The sequence below is a fragment of the Monodon monoceros genome, unplaced genomic scaffold (genome assembly GCF_005190385.1).
Source record: "Monodon monoceros isolate NGI ecotype Baffin Bay Population unplaced genomic scaffold, NGI_Narwhal_1 Super_Scaffold_9, whole genome shotgun sequence".
Lineage (NCBI taxonomy): Eukaryota > Metazoa > Chordata > Mammalia > Artiodactyla > Monodontidae > Monodon > Monodon monoceros.
Genome location: NW_021703786.1, coordinates 19,239,971 through 19,259,710, shown reverse-complemented (window position 1 = coordinate 19,259,710; position 19,740 = coordinate 19,239,971). Strand labels below are relative to the sequence as shown.

The window sequence follows — 19,740 nt, the reverse complement described above, 5'->3', positions numbered from 1 at the left end:
GAAGTGGACCCTGTGTGTGTAAGTTTTGAACCCAGAAACCGGTTAGGAGCTTCATTCTCTTTATCACCACTAGCTTAGTCAAACGTCAGCATAAATTCATGATGAAGGATCTAGAAACAACTTAAAGTATGAGCTTTCCGGGACAACACAAAAGGATAAAGGTAAATTTGGCCCCAATGAGACAAACTTTAAACACACACACAAACACCCCAGCTACAGCCCCACACCTGGGAGGGGTCCCGTCAACCAGAGGGATGTTTCGATCTACTTGTTAATTTCAATAATGACTGTAATTGGTCTGGATAACAGATTGATAGACATTTTCAGGACTCCTGGCATGAGTGAGTTAGAAAATTATTTTAGGCTAAGGAATCAAGGAGAAAAGCTATTGGGAAGTGAGACTGGGCCTGAGCATGAGTGTATGCAGAGTTGCCAGAAGATCGAGCTGACGGTTAAGAGAATTCATTGAACCCACTTAACCAAGGACATCTTTCAGTTGGTGGGAGTCCAGCTCATGGGAGCAGCCAAATATCCTCGAAAAAGGCCATGCTGGAGCCACAGTGCACTGTGGGAACCAGATGTGCCAGGTGTGAGGCATGAGTGCGCACCTCTGACCACCATCCCCACCTAAGGAGGAGAAAGTGCAGCATCCGGATGTTTATATTTGTATCCTCTCTTATTTCATGTTTGCAAGTCTTGGCACAGTGCCTGACAATTTCAGAAATTATCTAAGTGTTTAAGGCTGTTTCCACCCATTTTTTTCAGGGCTTGGTTTTCCTTCCAGAAACAGATCTTCCTCTCTCTGCAGTTTCTCATAAACCTGCCTTTATACTGTGTAGTACTGGTACCCAAGTGTTGGTCTGTGGACCATTTCATCTGTATCAAGTGAGAAAATTAAGTACAAGAAGATAGTTTATAATTAAGCTGAATATATCTAATTTTAAGGATTACCCTTTATTCTGATGTGGTGACTGTGAATTTTATTTCGTCACATGCCGGTATAAGAAACACCCCATTATTTTTCTAACTTGAATAAAATCTTTCCCTGAGTGCCTGCTCACCAGAGTGGAAATAAATGATATCTCAATCCTGTTTTGGAAGACTTCTTCCCTTCCCTAGAGTTACATAAAAATCTAAGGGCCTTACATGGTGCCTGGAAAATGGGAGTCAGTGTTTTAGTGCAGACAGAGCGAACAAGGTACCTTGTGCTCTTAAACGATGAGATCCTATGTGAAACATTTTTTTTTATTGCATTGCTGGGCTTGTGGGAAGGGAAATCTCAAAGAGCTCACAAAACAAAAGAAAACAGCCCTCTTAGGCATGGTGAGTGGACAGGAAAGGTGGAGTTGTCCTAAAGGAAAATGCCAATATTAGCATCTTAGTTGGTAAGTTAAACATAAAGCCAGGGTCAAGGTAAGGTAACCTGAGATTCTGGTAAGTTAGGGACCTTGTTCCAAGTTGGTCTCTTTATCCTGGACCCATCCTGACAGAAGCAAATGCAAATCGTTTCTGGAGGAAGGTATCCTCAATTTAAGCCCCCAGATTTTCCATAGATTCACCCAAACATGAGCTCACAACAAGAGATCACAAAATTCAGAGAAACAGACCACCATGAGCAATAGTCAACATAAACAACAACATATTTATATGTCCAAGGACTTCTGATATTAGGCACAAAATGTAAACTAACCATGTGCGTGTAAATGTTTAATGACATAAAAGATGGCATTACAAAAATTAACCAGCAAGAAGACACTAGAATGGACAGTTAGTGTTGAAGGAGAACCATCCAGAACTTATAGAAATAAAAATACAAAGATTAAAACAAAAACTGATTGGAGGGGGTTAATAGCAAATCAAACACAACTGAAAAGAGATGAGTGAACCAGAAAGGTGCTCCCCTGAGTATGGTCCTCGGATTGGCCTCATCATCAGGCTGGGAGCTTGTTAGAAATGCAGCTCTCAGGCCCCATCCAGAACTACTGCATCAGACTTGCAGTTTAACAAGATTCCTTGGTAATTAATAGGCATTTTCAAGTTTAAGAAGTACTAAACTAGAAGATAGAGCTGAAGAAATTATATAGAAGGAAGAACAGAGATAAGGAGAAGGGAAATATGAAAGAGAGGGTAAGAGATATGGCAGTTATAAAGATAAGGTCTAAAAAAACTTTATCCTGGTCAATGGAGACATTAAAAAGAATGGAGTATAGATAAATATTTGAAGAGAATGTTCCAGAACTGATGAAAGGCATGAATCCACAGATGTAAGGATTTACACCAAACAAGAAAAATTTACTCATGGTCGGGAGTAAAACTGCAGAACACCAGTACAAGTAGAAAGCAGTCTGAGAAAAATGATCACATCACTCAGTCTGACAGCAGACTTCCCAACAGCAACACTTATAGCTAAAAGACAAAACAATAGTATTTCCAAAATGCTGAGAGAGAATGGCTGTAAACCTAGAATTGTATACCCAGCAAAACTCTTTCAAGAATTTTTATGAAGTAGAGCTTTTCAGATAAAAACTGACAGACTTTACCACTAACATGACTTTTTAAACAGAAAATCTGAAATGTAAGAATCTAAGTAAACATTGTCTGTGTAAAATAGCAATTAACAATAATGTCTAGTTTGTACATTCCTACACAGAAAATTCTAGGCCCAGATGCCTTCACTGACGAAGTCTACCAAACATATGAAAAAGAAATATTACCAATTCTACACAAACTCTTCCAGAAAATTGAAGAGGAGGGATCACTTCTCAGCTTACCCTGATACCAAAACCAGGCAGAGAACTTAACAAGAAAAGAAAACTACATACCGGTACTGACCAAGTCAAGTTAATCCCAGGTTGGCTTAATGTTAGAAAATCAAAGAATAGAGTCATATTTGCAGACTAAAAAAGAAAAAACATATAATCATCTCAATAGTTGTTGAAAAATCATTGATAAAATCAACATCAATTTCTGATTTAAAAAAGCTCAGTAAACTAGGACTAGAAGGGAAATTTCTCAACCTGGTAAAGGGTCTCTATGAAACACACACACACACACACACACACACACATACACACACACACACATATATATATTCTTTTTCAGTTTTTGTTCCATTCTAGGTTATTACAAGATACTGAATCTAGTTCCTTGTGCTATATGGTAGGTCCTTGTTTATCTCTTTTCTATGTAGTAGTGCATATCTGTTAATCCCAAACTCCTAATTTATCCCTTCCCCACTCTTCCCCTTTTGTAACCAAAAGATTGTAGAAAATCTCTCTTCAATAGGCCTCAGTGGATTAGGATCATAACATCCAATTCTTTGTCTAGGGGTCGATTAGGGAAGGACTATCTTAAAACATTCATTTTCCCATCGACACTCTCTTTGGTGTTAAAATATTTCTTTAAAAGAAACTAATGGGAGGATAAAGGGTAGTTTATTATTATAGCTAATATCCCAATTTGGCAAAACAGAACTTTAGCAATGCTGATGTTCCCCTAGCTTTTACCTCTCAGCAAGTTCCCAGGCTGGAAACCCTTGCTCTTGGGATGGGTGAGCAGCGACTTATTGCAATTCTTTTGTTCAAGGGCCTCTCATAGGTACACAAGATCACAGAGCTGAAGATGTGGGTGTACAAATATAAAACCAAGGTGTATCAAGATGGGGGACTGCAGAGTGGCAGCTGGCGAGGGAGTAGACTTCTTCCCCTGCCCAGGAGGGTGGCACTGGGCCAGCACTGTGGCAGCACTGGGAGCTAGGACAGTGTGCCAGGGTCTATGAAGGATGCTTGAGTATCTAATAAATCCACGGAAACTTGGAATCCAGTGGATGCCAATCCTAGGCTGCCTTGGAGAGAGCTCTGCTTCACAAAAGACATAGATCTCTTTAGCAGGCACATGGTCTGAAATCAGGCAAGGGGTGGGACTGGGATGACCCAGCTGAGCATTCCTGGCCCCCCAAAAGCTGCTGTAGGTGACAGGCTGAGAGGACAGGAAGTTTCTTTCCCTTCTGAGAAGCCCCTGTTCTCACCAGCCTCCAGCTGAGGGATTTCTCATGGGGGAAGCCTGCTTTGGAGGAACTTCTGGGGTCTCTGAGACCACCTGAAACTTGCTAATTCCTACTTCCCCCAACATCTGGGCACACACTGTGCCCAGATCCTGGGCAGAGTCCCTAGAGCTCAGACTCGGGTCTCCCTTTCCATTCAGAGAAGGTAAAAAGTGCTCACTACTTCACCTCCCGGGGAACTGGCTGCCACCTTCTGGTGAGTTTCCCTTGCATCTTCAGACCGGCTCCACCTTGCCCAGCCCCCTAGGCCCTCATTCCATAGGCCTTATGGGTGGTTTCTCCTCCCACACCCACTGGGATGGGTGCAGAGGCTGGTGAGGACTTTGAGAAATGCTGACTGCTAGGCCCTGGTGGGGGTGAAACTGGTACTGCCATTTCTCAAAGCTGTTTAGCAATGGGTATCAGTAACTTCAGAACCGTTCACACCCTCTGACCTGGCACTTCCACATATGCACATCCTTCTGAAAGAAATCTCCAGATGCAGGCAAAGCTATGTGCCTAGATTCAACATGCTGTTATTTATAGCAAAAATAGAAACAAATTAAATATCTAGTGAGAGAGAACTGAAATAAACTGAAGCATACCAATCTGAAATATTATGCTGCTGGTCAACATTTAATTTATAAAAGGTTTGTAAAAACATTATGCAAAAACATGCTTATGATATAATAATTAAGTGGGAAAAGCAGGATATAAAGTTATATGTACAAAATAATTTGTAGAAGCACATCAGCAAGTGATGTGGAGAAAAAAGACTGGAAAGAAATACAACAATTTGTAGTCATTCTGTCTCCGGGTAGCGGGGAGACGATGGGTGACATGTGTTCTTCCTTTTATCCCCCCATCTTTCTAGGTTTTGTATATTGAGCAGCCCCCGGTTCATTTTTCAAAAACCCAGTCGTTCTGTTATTCTACCTTCCCTCTGCCCACTCCAGGGGACCAAACTCCAGGTCACCGTCAGGTTCCCCTTAGGGTCCTGCCCTGTCCCCTCCCTCCTCCCTTTTAGATACCTACCTCCACCTGCACCCTGTGTTTTCCTACCCCCTCCCCAGCTCTCAGAACCCACAGGTAGTCAACCCTTTCTTTCTCTTTCTTTTTTTTTTTTTTCGGTATGCGGGCTGTTGTGGCCTCTCCCGTTGCGGAGCACAGGCTCCGGACGCGCAGGCTCAGCGGCCATGGCTCACGGGCCCAGCCGCTCCGCAGCATGTGGGATCTTCCCGGACTGGGGCAGGAACCCGTGTCCCCTGCATCGGCAGGCGGACTCTCAACCACTGCGCCACCAGGGAAGCCCTCAACCCTTTCTTGACAAGGAAGGAGCCGTGCTTTTTTCCATCCTCCTTCCAAAACCTGGAATGCATGGCTAGGTAGGGAGATCAGAAAGACAACCGCTCCCCGCCAGTCCTGGGCTCACCCCTTCCAATGTGCACTTGACCTGGAACTGGACTCGGGCAGGTCCAGGAAAGCCCCCAGCTGGGTCATGGTGTCATGGGCAGAGCAGGCCCTATAGGGGGCAGGGGGGAGACTCCACACACCAAATGTAGACTCTCTAAACTGGAGGGGCCTGAGAGCTCAACCAGCCCACTGGTGCTCAAACTCAAGAGTTAGAATCACCAGTGCACTTTTTAGAAATGCAGAGTCCCGGGCCCAGCCTCAGAGATGGTTTTCGTAGTTCTTTTTTTTTTTTTTTTTTTTTTATTTTTGGCTTCGTTGCTGCGCGCGGGCTTTCTCTAGTTGCGGCGAGTGGGAGCTACTCTTCGGTGCGGTGCATGGGCTTCTCATCGCAGTGGCTTCTCTTGTTGCGGAGCACGGGCTCTAGGCGCATGGGCTTCAGTAGTTGTGGCGTACGGGCTTAGTTGCTCCACGGCATGCGTGATCTTCCCGGACCAGGGATCTAACCTGTGTCCCCTGTGTTGGCAGGCAGATTCTTAACCACTGCACCGCCAGGGAAGTTCCGTTTTGGTAGTTCTTGATGGGGCCCAGGAATTATCTTTTTAACCAGCTTCCTGGAGGACTGGAATGCAGGAGGTTCACAGCCCGGCTTTGAGAAATCAGAATCCGGTCTAACCCAGCAGTCTCCCTCCTCCTCACCAGCTTATGCAGGAGAACTTGACCTTGCGTCTGAGGATGGAAGGAAGGGAAGAGAAGGTGGGATCTGGAGGGGGAGTTAGGAGCGGCCTGTGACTGGGCACCCAGGCCCAGGGGAGTTCCCGTAGCAGATACAAACTTGGACCAGACCCCCTGAGCCCTGCCTGGCCCCTTGAGGGTCCAGCGGCTGCACGCTTTGCCCAGGAATGTGACTATCTTGGGGAGGTCCCCGTCTCCAGCTGGAACCGTGAAGCCACCACTCCAGGCTCCAGTGCAGACGAAGCCTTCTGGGTCAGCTGGGGCATGCAGGAGGAAAGCTTGGGGGGGGTGGAGGAGAGCCCTGGACTCTGGCAGGAGGACTCTGAAGCCGTAGCAGAAAACTTATCCGAGTCAGTGCAAATTCAGCCCTTCCAGAGATTCACGGAGGGCGTTAGGCGGCTAGACTGAGATGAACTTAGAAAAGTCTGGCTCGTCCCCAGACACGGGGAGGGGAGGGCCTGGGGTCATGTCTCCCTCAGGGGTCTGCCACGAGGCTTCGTCTTCCTTTGAAGTCTGTAAAGACAACAGTAGGGGTTGAAAAGCAGAGCCCGGCTTGGGGGGGTCTCCAGGTAGCTGCTGGGTCCAGCCCAGCCTTTTCTGCACATTCTGGGCCTGTCCGTCTGGGGGTCACAGGACTAACCACTCCTTTTTCCCAGAACCCCCAGGCTTTGATTCATCCCCTCCCCCCGCCACCACCGCACACACCAGGCGCCACTCCCTGGGAGATCAACCTCATGGCCTCGGGCCCAGTTGTGGCTGCAGACGTGGGGATCCTGCCAGCTCAGAACTCTTTAAGCTGTCACTCTCACCATGCTATTCAAGAATTTTCTGGATCAGAAGAAAGGAGGACGTGAGGTCAGGAGGCCTGGCTTCCTGGGTGAAATGGTCTAAGCTCTGGTTGTGATGCGGAAGGTAGGTGGATGCTCAGGGCAGAGACCTCCCCCACTTCCTTGCATTGTCTGAGTGGAGCCAGGCTAGGTGGCTCCAGACCCCCAGAGCCCTCTGTCCACACCTGGCTCAGGCACCGGATCTCCACGTTGGGGCTGGCAGGAGGCCCAGTGGGCCCTGCAAGGTCGATCACAGCATACTCTGGGACCCCGCTGTTCCCCAGTGGCTGAAACACAGACTCAGTCAGAACGGCCTGTTCTTGGCAGCAGGGATGGTCCGCAAGCCAGAGCAGGAGGAGGGAAAGGCAGGGGGTGGATTTTGCAGAGTCAGAGTCCTTGCGGCCCGTTCACTATGTCTCAGTGTGACCTCAGGTGAGCCACCTAACTTCTCTGAGGCCCAGCTTCCCAAGCTATAAAATGGGGATAGAAAGTTTTCCCTTAGGGTTATAATAAATATTTCTGATAATGCTTTTATCACTCAACAACTGGGAACTCCTGGAATGATTAATTTGTTTCCATGATTATTATTTCTATCCTTGAAGCAGGAAGAACGTGCAGGCTGCAGGATCTTTGTAATAGGCCTGGAGAGAGCAAAGTTGGACACCTCAAAGATTCACCAAATAACAAACAGCACAGGAAGAATTCTTTAGGGATCATGGGTCTGAGCAATCCCTCCCTGATCAGATGAGAAAACCGAGGCCCAGGGAAGAGAGGTGGGTAGTCCAGAGCGAGCGCGGAAGCCCGTCTCCTGGCCTGGGCTCAGCTGCCCCCGTGGTCCTCAGGTCAGAATGCCGGGCCCCTCCGTCACCTGCTCCCTTGCCCAGCAGCTGAGCAGAGCAGAGGCTGGAGCTGGCCAAGGCCCCCAGCCATGTCTCCTAACAGCACAGCTGCCCGGAGGTGGCCTGGCCAGCAAACCCCTGGCCTGATAGGCACCGAAGCCAAGGAAAGAAGCTCCCATTTTCTAGATAACTACGAGGTGTCTCATCTCACTCGTTCCTAAACACAGTCTCGTGAGATGGGGAAGCCGAGGCTCAGAGTGGTGATGTAACTTGCCAGATGTCACACAGCTGGTGAGTGGCTGAGCTGGGCCTTGTCTTCGTGATTCTTTGGTCTCAGACTCTTTCCTACACCTACACTCTTTCCTGGTAGGGCGTCCTGCACACTTCTCTTTGTGGCAGTGTCCCTTGTCTACTAACTGGGCCCCTGCTTCTATCAATACCCTAGGTGGGGGACATGGGGGCAGAGGTAGATGTTTGAGCCACCTCTGGTGACACCTTCAGTTTTACGGGGACAAGGTAAGAGTCAGAACAGGATCCCTCAGGTGAGATGTGACTGGGGGGATGAGGGCCTGAAGGAATAGGGGAGGGGGAGGGAGAATTCACAAATGCTGTCACTCACGACCCTCGTGCGTCCCAGCCCTGCCTGTGGGGAGGACATGGCAGAGCTGGGGTTGGGCCAGAGAGCTCCTGACATCAGGTCCATTTCCCATGAATCCCATACTGACAGCTTTCTGATTTGGTCGAAACCCAGCCACTGCTGACCGCTGACCACCAACAGCTGCAGAAGCGTCACCTTCTCGAGGGTGACAGAATTTGAGGAAAGAACCTCAGGGGACAGAGAGCAAACCGCACATGTAGGCTGTGGCCAGGACCGCTACCCTCTGTCCAGGGGGGCGTCTGCATCTCTCAATGGTCCCTCTGCCCACGCAGTGGACCCTGGGCTGTTCCAGCGAGCGTGGAGGCATTTTCTGGGTTGTTGACTATACGAGATCTATACGAGAGCCTCTACTTCTAGGCACTAGAAAAAACGGTAGCAAGGCATGGAGGTTCTCCCTCCGAGCCCAGCCCCTCTTCTGGAGTTGGGGGAGGGGTGAGCCTCAGGACACCTAGCCAGGAGGAGGGCCCTGGCAGTGGCCGTGGCAGCCCCTCCATCTGTTTCCATGACCTTTCCCTCACTCCTGTCCACCCCTTTGGTCTTGCTGAGCTTCCTGAGATAACAACAGCTGCTTCCTAAGTGAAGGAAGGCCCAGTACCCCATCCCACCGCAGCCCCTCCCTAGGGGGATCGGGCCTGAGTGTTTTGTCCCTGCTGGCGCCAGGAAAGAAGGCAATGGCAGCCCCCCTTTCCTGCTCCAGTGTTTAAGGGAATCAGGGTGGAGGCATCTCAGTAAACAGCTGAGGAAGGAGAGGCTGGGGGCGGGGGTGTTGGTGAGGCAGATGAGGCAGTGACTCTCTCCGTAGGAGTGCTGGTGTGGGAAGAGGGTCTCTCTTTGCAGGGGTCAGGGAGGGGCCCAGCAGCAGGTAGACTCAGGGCAGCTTCCTCTCTCCAGGATGATGGGCACAGGGACCCCCATTCTGTCTGTCCCCCGGTCTCCAGAGCACCACCCGCAACCCGAGTGTCAAGGTAGCTACACCACCTTGGCCTCAGAGCCAACGAAAGCTCAGAGAAGGGTGTTATGGAAAGAGGAGAGATGGGAGTCGAGAGCTCTGGATCCTGCTCTGTATCTGGGCCACAGCCTGCTGTGTGACCTCGGGCAAGACTTTTTCCCTTTCTGGGCCTCAGTTCTCCCTTCTGCAAAAGCAGACTAGAGTCTATTGGTAGTCACACTCTGGTGTGCTATCAGAATCCCCCAGGGCAACGTTTAAATTTCAGGTTCCTGGCCCCCACCCCAAGACGTTCTGGCTGGGACCGATGTCGGGAGAGTGTATTTCTAATAGCCGCCCACACACACCCCAAGGTGTTCCGTAGGGGATTTTGCACCAAATTTAGAGAAAGGCTGGACTAGCTGATATCAAAGCCCCCCCGTGGAGCCAGCTCCAATGTTCTCTGATTCTAAAAGGGGAGATGGGAAGAGGGCCTTGGGCCTGGAGCAGAGCCCCGCTGGCACCCGGTGGGAAGTCTGGGTGAGGAGGGCATGAAGGGCTGATCTCGGGGCTCACACAGATTCCCTGGATGTGGGAAGCAAGTCCTGCCTTGAGGTCAGCCGTGGAGGACCAGGCAGGGAGCCGGAGAGGCAGGGCCTGGGAGTCGGACGCAGAGGGATCTGAGCTTGGGCTTGCCTCCTTCCTTACCAAGTGGGAGAGATGGACCTTCTCCTTCCTCTGTGTCTCCGTGGCCAGTTGAGCTGAAAGAGACCAGAAGTGTTAAGGGAACCATTGACTGAAACCGCCCACCCTGGCCAGGCCTGTTAGTAACCACTTGCATGAGTTATCTTAAACAGGAGGTCCTGGTAAGGAATGCAGAACTAACAAGCTACCACCAACTAGAAGAATTCAGGAAAGGTCAGAAGGAGAGAGGAGACTCCAGTCCGTATGTCCTACCAACCTCCCAGAATCCTTCTCGCTGGAATCCATCTTGAGTGAGTGATGCGTGGGCCACCAGAAAGGACCCTGAGTCAGAATGATTGGCCAGAGACAACCCGGAAACTAACCCCATTCCCATAAAACCCGAGACTGCGAGCCACGTGGCAGAGCAGTTCTCCCGGGTTCCCTTACCCTCCTGCCCTCCGCCCGGGTGCCCCTTCCCAATAAAGCCTCTTGCTGTGTCAGCATGTGTGTCTCCTCAGACAATTCATTTCTGAGTGTTAGACAAGAGCCCACTCTCGGGCCCCGGATGGGGTCCCCCTTCCTGCAACAGAAGGAGCACCTTGAAGCCAGGAGTAGCTGGGAGTAGTCTGCAGCTGCTCCTACATAGGTGGACTGGGTTCCTTGCACCTGGGGCTTCCCAGAGGGAGCTGGCAAGCAGATTGGGCCGAGAACCCCAGCACCCCGGCAATGACCTGGACTTTTGAGATTGGTACATGGAAATCCCCTCGCGTGGGCCGGAAACTGGCTAGGGAAGTGATCCTGTATGCCAAGGTCATTGCTTCTTAAATCTCAGTGTGTGTATAGGACCTTGGGAAATTTTACTCAAATGCAGATTCTAATTCAGTAGGCTGAGGTTGGGGCCTGAGAGTCTGAGTTGCTAACAGGCTACCAGGGGATGTTGCTGCTGCCAGCTGGGGACCACGATTGGAGAGGCAAAGTGCTAAGAGGCTCTGAGGTTGTGACGGGAACGTTCTCACCCTGTGTGCTCCTCCCGACTCCTCTGAGGGGGCCTAGGGATGTGGGCAAAGCTGACATTTCTTCCTGGGGGCCACACAGAGGGGAGTCACGTAGCAAGCCCAGCGTTCCCCACCATGGCCACCAGTGCTGGGACAACACTGCCAGTTTGCAAAGTTGGCTTCCTGGTTCTACCACTTTCCAGCTATACAAACACAGGGCACGTTGCTTAACCACTCTGTGCCTCAGTTTCCTGCCCTGTAAATTGGGGGTATTTGTAGGTGTTGAATAAGTAGTTCCTAACTCGACAGCATTGAGGAGATTAAAGGAGATAAAAAGAACATAAGCCACACCACTGCGCTGGGCACAAGGCAGCTCCCGTTACTGTTGCTTCGGTTAAACCCTCTTAATCTGTGCCATCCACCACGGGAGCTACACACGGCCACTGAGCACCAGAAATGTGACTACTCTGAATTACACTGGGGTTGAAAGACTCAATTGGAAAAAATGAACGTAGAATGTGTGTCATTAGTATCTTTTTTTTTTTAAATACATTTATTCATTTATTTATTTATTTTTGGCTGCATTGGTTCTTCGTTGCTGCACGCGGGCTTTCTCTAGCTGCGGTGAGCGGGGGCTACTCTTGGTTGCGGTGCGCAGGTTTCTCATTGCGGTGGCTTCTCTTGTTGCGGAGCGTGGGCTCTAGGCACGTGGGCTTCAGTAGTTGTGGCAGGTGGGCTCAGTAGTTGTGGCTTGCAGGCTCTAGAGTGCAGGCTCAGTAGTTGTGGCACACGGGCTTAGTTGCTCCGCGGCATGTGGGATCTTCCTGGACCAGGGCTCGAACCCGTGTCCCCTGCATTGGCAGGCGGATTCTTAACCACTGCACCACCAGGGAAGTCCTCATTAGTATCTTTATATTGATTCCATGTTGAAATGATAATGTTTTGGATATATCATGTTAAATAAAGTGTATCGTTAGAATTAACTTCACTAGTTTCTTCTTTTTCTCATGTGACTATTAGGGAATTTTAAATCACGCGTGTGGCTTCTATTCTATTTCTGTTGGGCATATATCTGAGGAAGCTGAGGCTCAGGGAAGTTAGATGACTTACCCAAGGTCACACAGCTAAAAAGTGGCAGAGCTGGAATTTGAAGCCAAGTCTTGAAAGGAGCTGAGCACCTCTAGAGACCCAGCGGCAGGTGCGGGGCCATAACACACATCCTGCTCAAGTTCAAGTGCTCAGGCCTGCACTTCCCCCTGTAGTCAGTCCTCGTACAAGAAGCAGAACCTACAGGACTGGACATGGATTCACTGGGATCGACTGGGAGAGAAGTGGCTGATGAGGTTGGTCGGACAGACCAGAGCAAGATGAGAGCCCCCCAGCCTCTTGCTCCCCCATTTGAATTGCTTGTGCCTGGTGTGGACGGCCCTGCGGGTCCCTCGGAAAAGAGGAGCAGGGCTCCTGATGCCCACGTCTCGGACACATACGCCGAGGCCCACGAGGTCTCTCTGGGGCGGTAGTGGGGACTGTGGGTCTCAGCGAGGCCCCTGGCTGACAGCCTCTCACCCCTCCTGTCTACACTGCTCACCTTTCTTCCTCCATGGGAGCATGTAGCTGCCGAGGGCGGCCAGGCCTGTGGCCAGCAGAAGGGCCAGCAGCACCAGGACCGGGGCCAACATGCGGGTCATCGGGATGGACACCCTGCGGACGAGATGGAAGGAGACTGGTGGCTGTCATCAGATGTCGGCGGCACACTGGGCGTTCTTATTCTGAGTCCCAGTCATATCCCTCGTCTCTCCCAAGGAGGTCAGAGGGTGCCAGGGGTTAGTCCCAATGGAGGGGCCTCAGCCCCCATCGCCAGCCCTAGGGGGCGCTTCCAGCTGGGTCTGAACCTGTGGGTAGTTACCTGGCCACCAGCAATGGAGGGCGGTTATATATAAAGACCCAAGAGCCAGTCCTTCAGGCTGGGATTCCAGTCGGGTAAGAAAACATCACATTGTTTGGTTCTACAGTTTCCTGCTTAGCACAGGGCCCAGTGTAAAGTGCACAAACAAGAACTACTGAACTGGGGTGGCTGTCCCTGAAGCCGGGCAGGGAGCGAGGTGGGGACTGGGGCCATGGCGGACCCTTCACCTTGGGCGGGCCTGCGTGTCCAAGGCAAAAGGGCTGCTGGCCCCCGTAATGTAGGTCGTTCACTGCTCCAGGGCCCTGCTGGGTAGGGGGTGGGATGGGGGCTGAGTCTGCCCTCTCTGCATGTCTGTGGCCACGACAAGAAGCTGTGTTCTCCCAGAGGAAGGAGTATTGTGTTCTTATTTGCTCAGGGGCACCTTATGGTTCAGTGATGACCTGAAAAGGTGGCCTTGGTTGGAGCTGCTCACCTGGTCTTGGAGCTGCTTCTGATGGGGACAAAACCGGTGTCCTCTGTTGAGGTAGAGTCTAGCCGTGTGGCTTGGCGGGAGATCCCTGCAGGAGGAGAGGTTGCTGGGTGAGGAGAGGTCCTTGCAAATGGAGAGGTTGCCGGGTGAGGAGAGGTCCCTGCATACGGAGAGGTTGCTGCATGCTCGGATGGGGAGGTCCCTGTGAATGGAGAGGCCTCTGCCCCTGTCTTCCCCAGCTTGGCTGTGGTGGCTGTCGGGTGGAGACCAGCAGAAGTTACAAGTCCGAAAGCAATGCCTCAGCACCTTCTCTGATCCTTGATTCCCAGACCCCTGACCCTTGACCCCTGAACCCTAATCTCCCCAGGACCAATTTCTCAGAACTTCCCCAGCTACACCTCAAACAGAGGCCTTGAGGAAGCCATTTTGAGCAAGCAGGTCATATCTCAGGAACACCCCAAACCTGTGCGTGGCTCTCAGCTCCCCCCCATTTGAGCTGCAGCCTGTCCTTTATTGTGGGGAGGTGCCATCCTCCAGCCCCCACCTCCATGACCCTGAACCCCTCCCAGGGAAGGAGGGACATTTGTTACCTGGAAAGACGAGCAAAGAAACCGAGAAAGTCTTATCGAAGCCCACTCTTTTGACCCCACACCAGTACTGCCCCACGTCCTTCAGGGTGAGGTTCCTCAGGGTGACCTCAAACCTGAGCTGCCGGGGGTTGTCGTGGACGGACACCCTGCCTTCCTGGCCATATTCTCCAGAGTAGACAGTCCCAGAGCAGCGGGAGATCAAGAACCCGCTCTCCCTGCACCAGTATTTCCTGTACTTCTTCAGCTCTTCCCCGTAGGTGCACTGCAGGGACACAGTGTCACCTTCAAAGCCGCTGATCTCCTTCGGGCCCTCCAGGGCTCCATAACCTGAAACCACAGCAGGGATGAAGGTTGGAATTCCCTGATTCAAGTACCAGGATCAGGACCAGAAGGCTTTCCTCAGTCACTCCCTTCTTGGGGCAGCCCTGGTAGGAGCTGGTACTCCACTCTGCCACCGAGGGATCTTGGGACAGGACTGTTACTGTTTCCCTACACCTGGCATATTGAAGGCTGGTGATGGGGAAGATCTAGATTCATACAGCCCAGAGTTTGAATCCCAGCACTGCCACTTAGTTAGCTGTGTGACCCTGGGGAAATTGCTTGAGCCCTCTGAGTTTTCTCACCTGTAGATGATGACAATGTCCTATTTCATTGAATTAAGATGCTATCATATGTAAGAGCCACCGTAATTTTATAAAACACTAAGAAAAAGACACTGTCATTTGAACAACTGACATCAGTTATAAGAGGCATCCTAATTTTTTATGTTAAAAGGTTAAAAACGAAAGAAAGAAAAAAAAGGAAAGCAGGCTTGTGAATTGATGAAACAGGATAATTTATCTCTCGGGGCTCTTGTGAGTGGTACAGCAGAGGTTCAAGAAATATTTGCTGAGTTTAATGTGGCAACATTAAATAAGGGGTGTCTTGTCTGTCTCCGGGCTGGCACAGAGTCAGGAAATGAAGACAAAAGAGGTAAAGGTACTCTCACAGCCACTTGGACATGAAGGGTCTGGAGCCCACAGGTCTGGGGGAAGACCTGGCTCTGGGTTCCAGAAACAGCAAGAGCCCGCACCCTCTGAGGGCTGAGGACGAATGGGGAGGGGTGACACCTGGGAGGATCAGGCAGCTGGGCTGGGTCACCCCCACAAGGAAATGTAGGTTCAGTAGGTCCCTCTCTTGCAGACCCAACGGGCAATAAGAACAAGCAATAAGGATGTTGGGGATAAGCCCCACATCCCTCCATCCCCGTCCCGCATCTCACCATCCCCACCCCCCATCTCACCTGGGAGCACGAGGCAGGCCCACAGCAGGACGAGGGGCCGCATGGTGAGCGCTGGCCAAGCGGGAGTGCACGCCGGGAGCTGGGAGTTCCTCTCCGGGCCACGCGGGGCTTTAACTTCCTCCAGAGGCAAAATCGAGAGAAGGAAGGGAGGGGAGGGGCCGTGTGGCTCCCCCAACCGGGGGAGGCGCCTCTGCTGATCCCTTCAGTACTTACCCTTGGTTCACAGCGACCCGCACCCGAAAACCCACCGAGCGCTTCTCCCAAACCCATGCCCTTTCAGGGGGTCTTAACCATGCCCCCGGCCGCGCACCCCAGAGGGCCTCTGTGTAGAATTCAAGGAGTCCATGAATCTGGGTGGGGAAATAGTACATCTTGACTTTTCACTAAACTTTACGTAATATTTATTTTTCCTTGTATGACGAGTAGTGTTCGCAGTGCCGTGACTGTCACCAATTAAAAATCACAGACACTAGGGGCTTCCCGGGTGGCGCAGTGGTTGAGAGTCCGCCTGCCGATGCAGGGGACACGGGTTCGTGCCCCGGTCCGGGAAGATCCCACATGCCGCGGAGCGGCTGGGCCCGTGAGTCATGGCCGCTGAGCCTGCGCGTCCGGAGCCTGTGCTCCGCAACGGGAGAGGCCACAACAGTGAGAGGCCCGCGTACCGCAAAAAAAAAAAAAAAAAAAAAATCACAGACACTAGGAGTTCAAATTGTCACCGATAGCTTGAAATACTGTGTACGCACCTCACTACTTGGAAAATCATTAGTTATTAGATCTGCCACTGGAGTTGTTATTTAAAGTGCTAATTTTAAAAAGCACATTTGGGCTTCCCCGGTGGCGTGGTGGTTGAGAGTCCGCCTGCCGACGCAGGGGACACAAGTTCGTGTCCCGGTCTGGGAGGATCCCGCACGCCGCGGTAGCGGCTGGGCCCGTGAGCCGTGGCCGCTGGTTCTGCGCGTCCGGGGCCTGTGCTCCGCGGCGGGAGGGGCCGCAACAGTGAGGGGCCCGCGTACCGCAAAAAAAAAAAAAAAAAAAAAGCACATTTATTACAATATTACACAATTATATTTTGATAACCACTTCATTTATTATTGGCTTTCTTTCAAGCATGTGTATAGTATTTTATATGTTTAAAAAGACCATTATTCTGAGGCGTGGCGCATAAGCTTCACCAGACTGCCACGTGGTCTATGGTACAGAAGTTAGGGGGTCCACAGGCAGCCGCCACTGCTTCTCCTCCCCATCGCCTCCCGGAGGGCGCAGTACCGCCCTGGGCCACAGGGCGGCGGTGCAGGCGGAGGGTGAGGGAAGCTGTCCGGCTGGGCTGAGCCGGGTACCTGGAGCCACCAGCAGGCCGAACACAAAGGCTAGGGAGCCGCGCTGAGGTGTCTTGCCTTTTAAAAAGTTAATTAGCGGCTTCCCACCGCGGAACTGAATCCTTCCGGAAAGGAATAGAACAAACACTCACACTAGAGGGAGCCCTGACATACCGTTTTTCCAAAATAGTTCTGTTTGTTTTTTCTGATTGCAAAGGTCACACCGGTTGCAAGCAAAATTTTACACGGTGCAGATATGTTAAAAAAAAATGGTAACGTTTCCTGTTATTCTCCTCCTCTCTTAGAAAACCACTGTTAATATTTTGGCATATATACTTCCATATGTACAGGTGGAATTTTTACCCACTTGCTGGGCTAATATTTGAAGCATTAACTCAGTGGTTCTGGGAGGGGAGATTGTGTGTGTGTGCGTGTGCGTGTGCGTGTGTGTGTGTGTGTGTGAATGATGTGGGAGATATGTTTGAATTTCACAATGTTGGTGGCTTGGGGGGCGCTGCTGGCATTCAGTTGGCAGGGACAGGGGTTCACATGGGTGAAAACTCTGTTATCACCTCAGACTACAAAAGGTAATCACAGTTTTTTTAAAAAAATTAATTTAGGCTGCATTTGGTCTTCGTTGCTGCGCGCGGGCTTTCTCTAGTTGTGGCGAGCGGGGGCTACTCTTCGTTGTGGCCCACGGGCTTCTCCTTGCAGTGGCTTCTCTTGTTGCGGAGCACAGACTCCAGGCACGCGGGCTTCAGTAGCTGTGGCACATGGGCTCAGTAGTTGTGGCTCTTTGGCTCTAGAGCGCAGGCTCAGTAGTTGTGGCGCATGGGCTTAGTTGCTCCACGGCATGTGGGATCTTCCCGGACGAGGGCTCGAACCTGTGTTCCCTGCATTGGCAGGCGGATTCTTAACCACTGCACCACCAGGGAAGTCCCGGTAATCACAGTTTTAAAAACACAGATTAAAATAATGTTTATTCTAGTGTTTAATAGTATATCTCTGGTCTTTTATTTTTTGGTTCTTATACAGAATAATTTCTGATCTTCTTGCTTTCGTAAATCCTAACTTATTTGTTATAAGCAGGGGCAAGCATCTGACACTTTATTGTGTTTTCTAGTGTCATGAGGCCTCAGCATCGACACTTTGAGTATGTGTTATTTGGTTACAAATCGTTTTCCTTCGATTTTTTTCCCCCTCTATTACAGCTCAGGCACTATATTGTGATTTTTAAAAATTGAGTATGTGAGAAGGCATATTATTGATGATTGCCATTTCTGGAGAGTAAAGGAAGCGTTACCCCAGTTTCTATTTTTAGGAAGAGGGTGTGGGGTGCCTTCATGTGTATTGTGAGGTCCTTTTCCTCCACCCCCGCCAGCCCCACACCTAGCCAGGAGTGAGGTTTGAAGACTCCGTAAGAAATAGATCCTCCAGGGACTTCCCTGGTGGTGCAGTGGTTGGGAGTCCGCCTGCCGATGCAGGGGACACGGGTTCGTGCCCCGGTCCGGGAAGATCCCACATGCCGCGGAGCAGCTGGGCCCGTGAGCCATGGCCGCTGAGCCTGTGCGTCCGGAGCCTGTGCTCCGCAACGGGAGAGGCCACAACAGTGAGAGGCCCGCGTACCGCAAAAAAAAAAAAAAAGAAAAAGTCTCTCTAGATGTTGTCAAATATTTCCCTGGGAGGCAAAATTACTCTGGGTTGAGAACCACTGCTTTAGATGACGCATGAAACTTTGGAGGAAAAAACAGTGTCAGCTGTGTTTACATAGGTACAGTAACCAGGTTTTGGATGTAGGAGAGTGAGCTTTCTACTCCTGAACCTCAGAGCTGGGCGCACTGTGCAGTCACAGGCAGAGCAGAGCACAGTCTCTGCAGGCGAGCCAGCTCCCAGGAGGAGGGGAAGGAAAAAGGGCTGGGCGACACATGCCTTGCCCTCCTTGCAATTCATCTATCAGATAAGTAAAGGTGTGGGGAGAGGGCAAGAGTGTTACGCCCAGCAAAGATGGGTGAGCCAAAAGCTGGAAAGAACCTGGATCCTTGAGTCACCACTTGGAAGAGAGCTGACTCTCTTCCATGCCGGCGGCAGACTTGCTTTTATGAGCAAGAGAGGCTTTTATGTGTTTAGCCACTGAGATTTTTTTAAAAGATTTATTTATTTATTTATAATTTTGGCTGCTTCGGGTCTTAGTTGTGGCACACGGGCCCTTCATTGCGGAGCGCGAGCTTCTCTCTAGCTGTGGTGTGCAGGTTTTCTCTTCTCTAGTTGTGGCACGCAGGCTCCAGGGCATGCGAGCTCGATAGTTGTGACGTGTGGGCTTAGTTGCCCCGCAGCATGTGGAATCTTAGTTCCCTGACCAGGGATCAAACCTGCGTCCTCTGCATTGTAAAGCGGATTCTTTACCACTGGACCAACTGGGAAGTCCCTAGCCACTGAGATTTTGCAGTTTGTTTGTTTCTGGGGCATAGCCTGAGCCAACACAAAGTTTTTTGTTTTCTCACATACATTTCATCTTCTATTCCACTTACAGCTCCCCCATCCCCAGCCAGTGGCAAACTCAATTGTTCAACTTCCTCCACTATACAAGTCTAAAAACTGCTTTCGAGATTTTTATGTTGACTGTTTAAAGGATTTTTTTTTTTAATTTCTAGGAATGCCAGTGAAACAATGGGGGAGGGCAGCAATGTAAGATGAAGTAAATAGGACCATCCTCCCTCAGAAGCTGGATGAAATAGACATATATTTTAAAATATTCTCAAAAACATTTAAGGCTAACTGCAATGTGGTGTCTTGGATTGGATCCCAGAACAGAAAAAAGATATTAGAAAAACTAGCGAAATACTAAGAAAGTCTGGATTTTAGTTAAGAGTAATATACCAATGTTAATTTCTTAGACGTGACCAATGTACATGGTTATGTAAGATGTTAACATTAGGGGAAACAGACAGAGTGAAGGGTATTCAGAGACTTTCTGTACTAATTTTGCAACTTTTCTGTAAATCTAAAATTATTCCCTAACATAAAGTTTATTTTTAAAAAAAGCAGTGAAGAGCTAACAAGAG

The 19,740-nt window shown here is 50.3% G+C and overlaps 1 protein-coding gene across 5 annotated transcripts; it reads right to left on the bottom strand.

The window, feature by feature from the left end:
* Window positions 1-4,672: 4,672 nt before the first annotated feature.
* On the bottom strand, window positions 4,673-15,454 carry CD300LG (CD300 molecule like family member g). 5 transcript variants are annotated; one of them, XM_029212606.1, is made up of 6 exons: window positions 15,363-15,454; window positions 14,081-14,407; window positions 13,494-13,743; window positions 12,704-12,816; window positions 10,145-10,197; window positions 4,673-6,181 (listed from the first exon to the last, which is right to left on the bottom strand). In XM_029212606.1, the coding sequence occupies exons 1-6, from the start codon at window positions 15,403-15,405 to the stop codon at window positions 6,047-6,049; spliced, it is 921 nt and encodes a 306-aa protein (XP_029068439.1). In that variant the 5' UTR covers window positions 15,406-15,454; the 3' UTR covers window positions 4,673-6,046. The 5 variants fall into 5 exon arrangements, with proteins under 5 accessions (XP_029068439.1, XP_029068443.1, XP_029068442.1 ...); XM_029212610.1 differs by having other exon boundaries at window positions 13,494-13,578; XM_029212609.1 differs by having other exon boundaries at window positions 5,977-6,700; window positions 12,704-12,838.
* Between the last annotated feature and the right edge of the window lie 4,286 nt (window positions 15,455-19,740).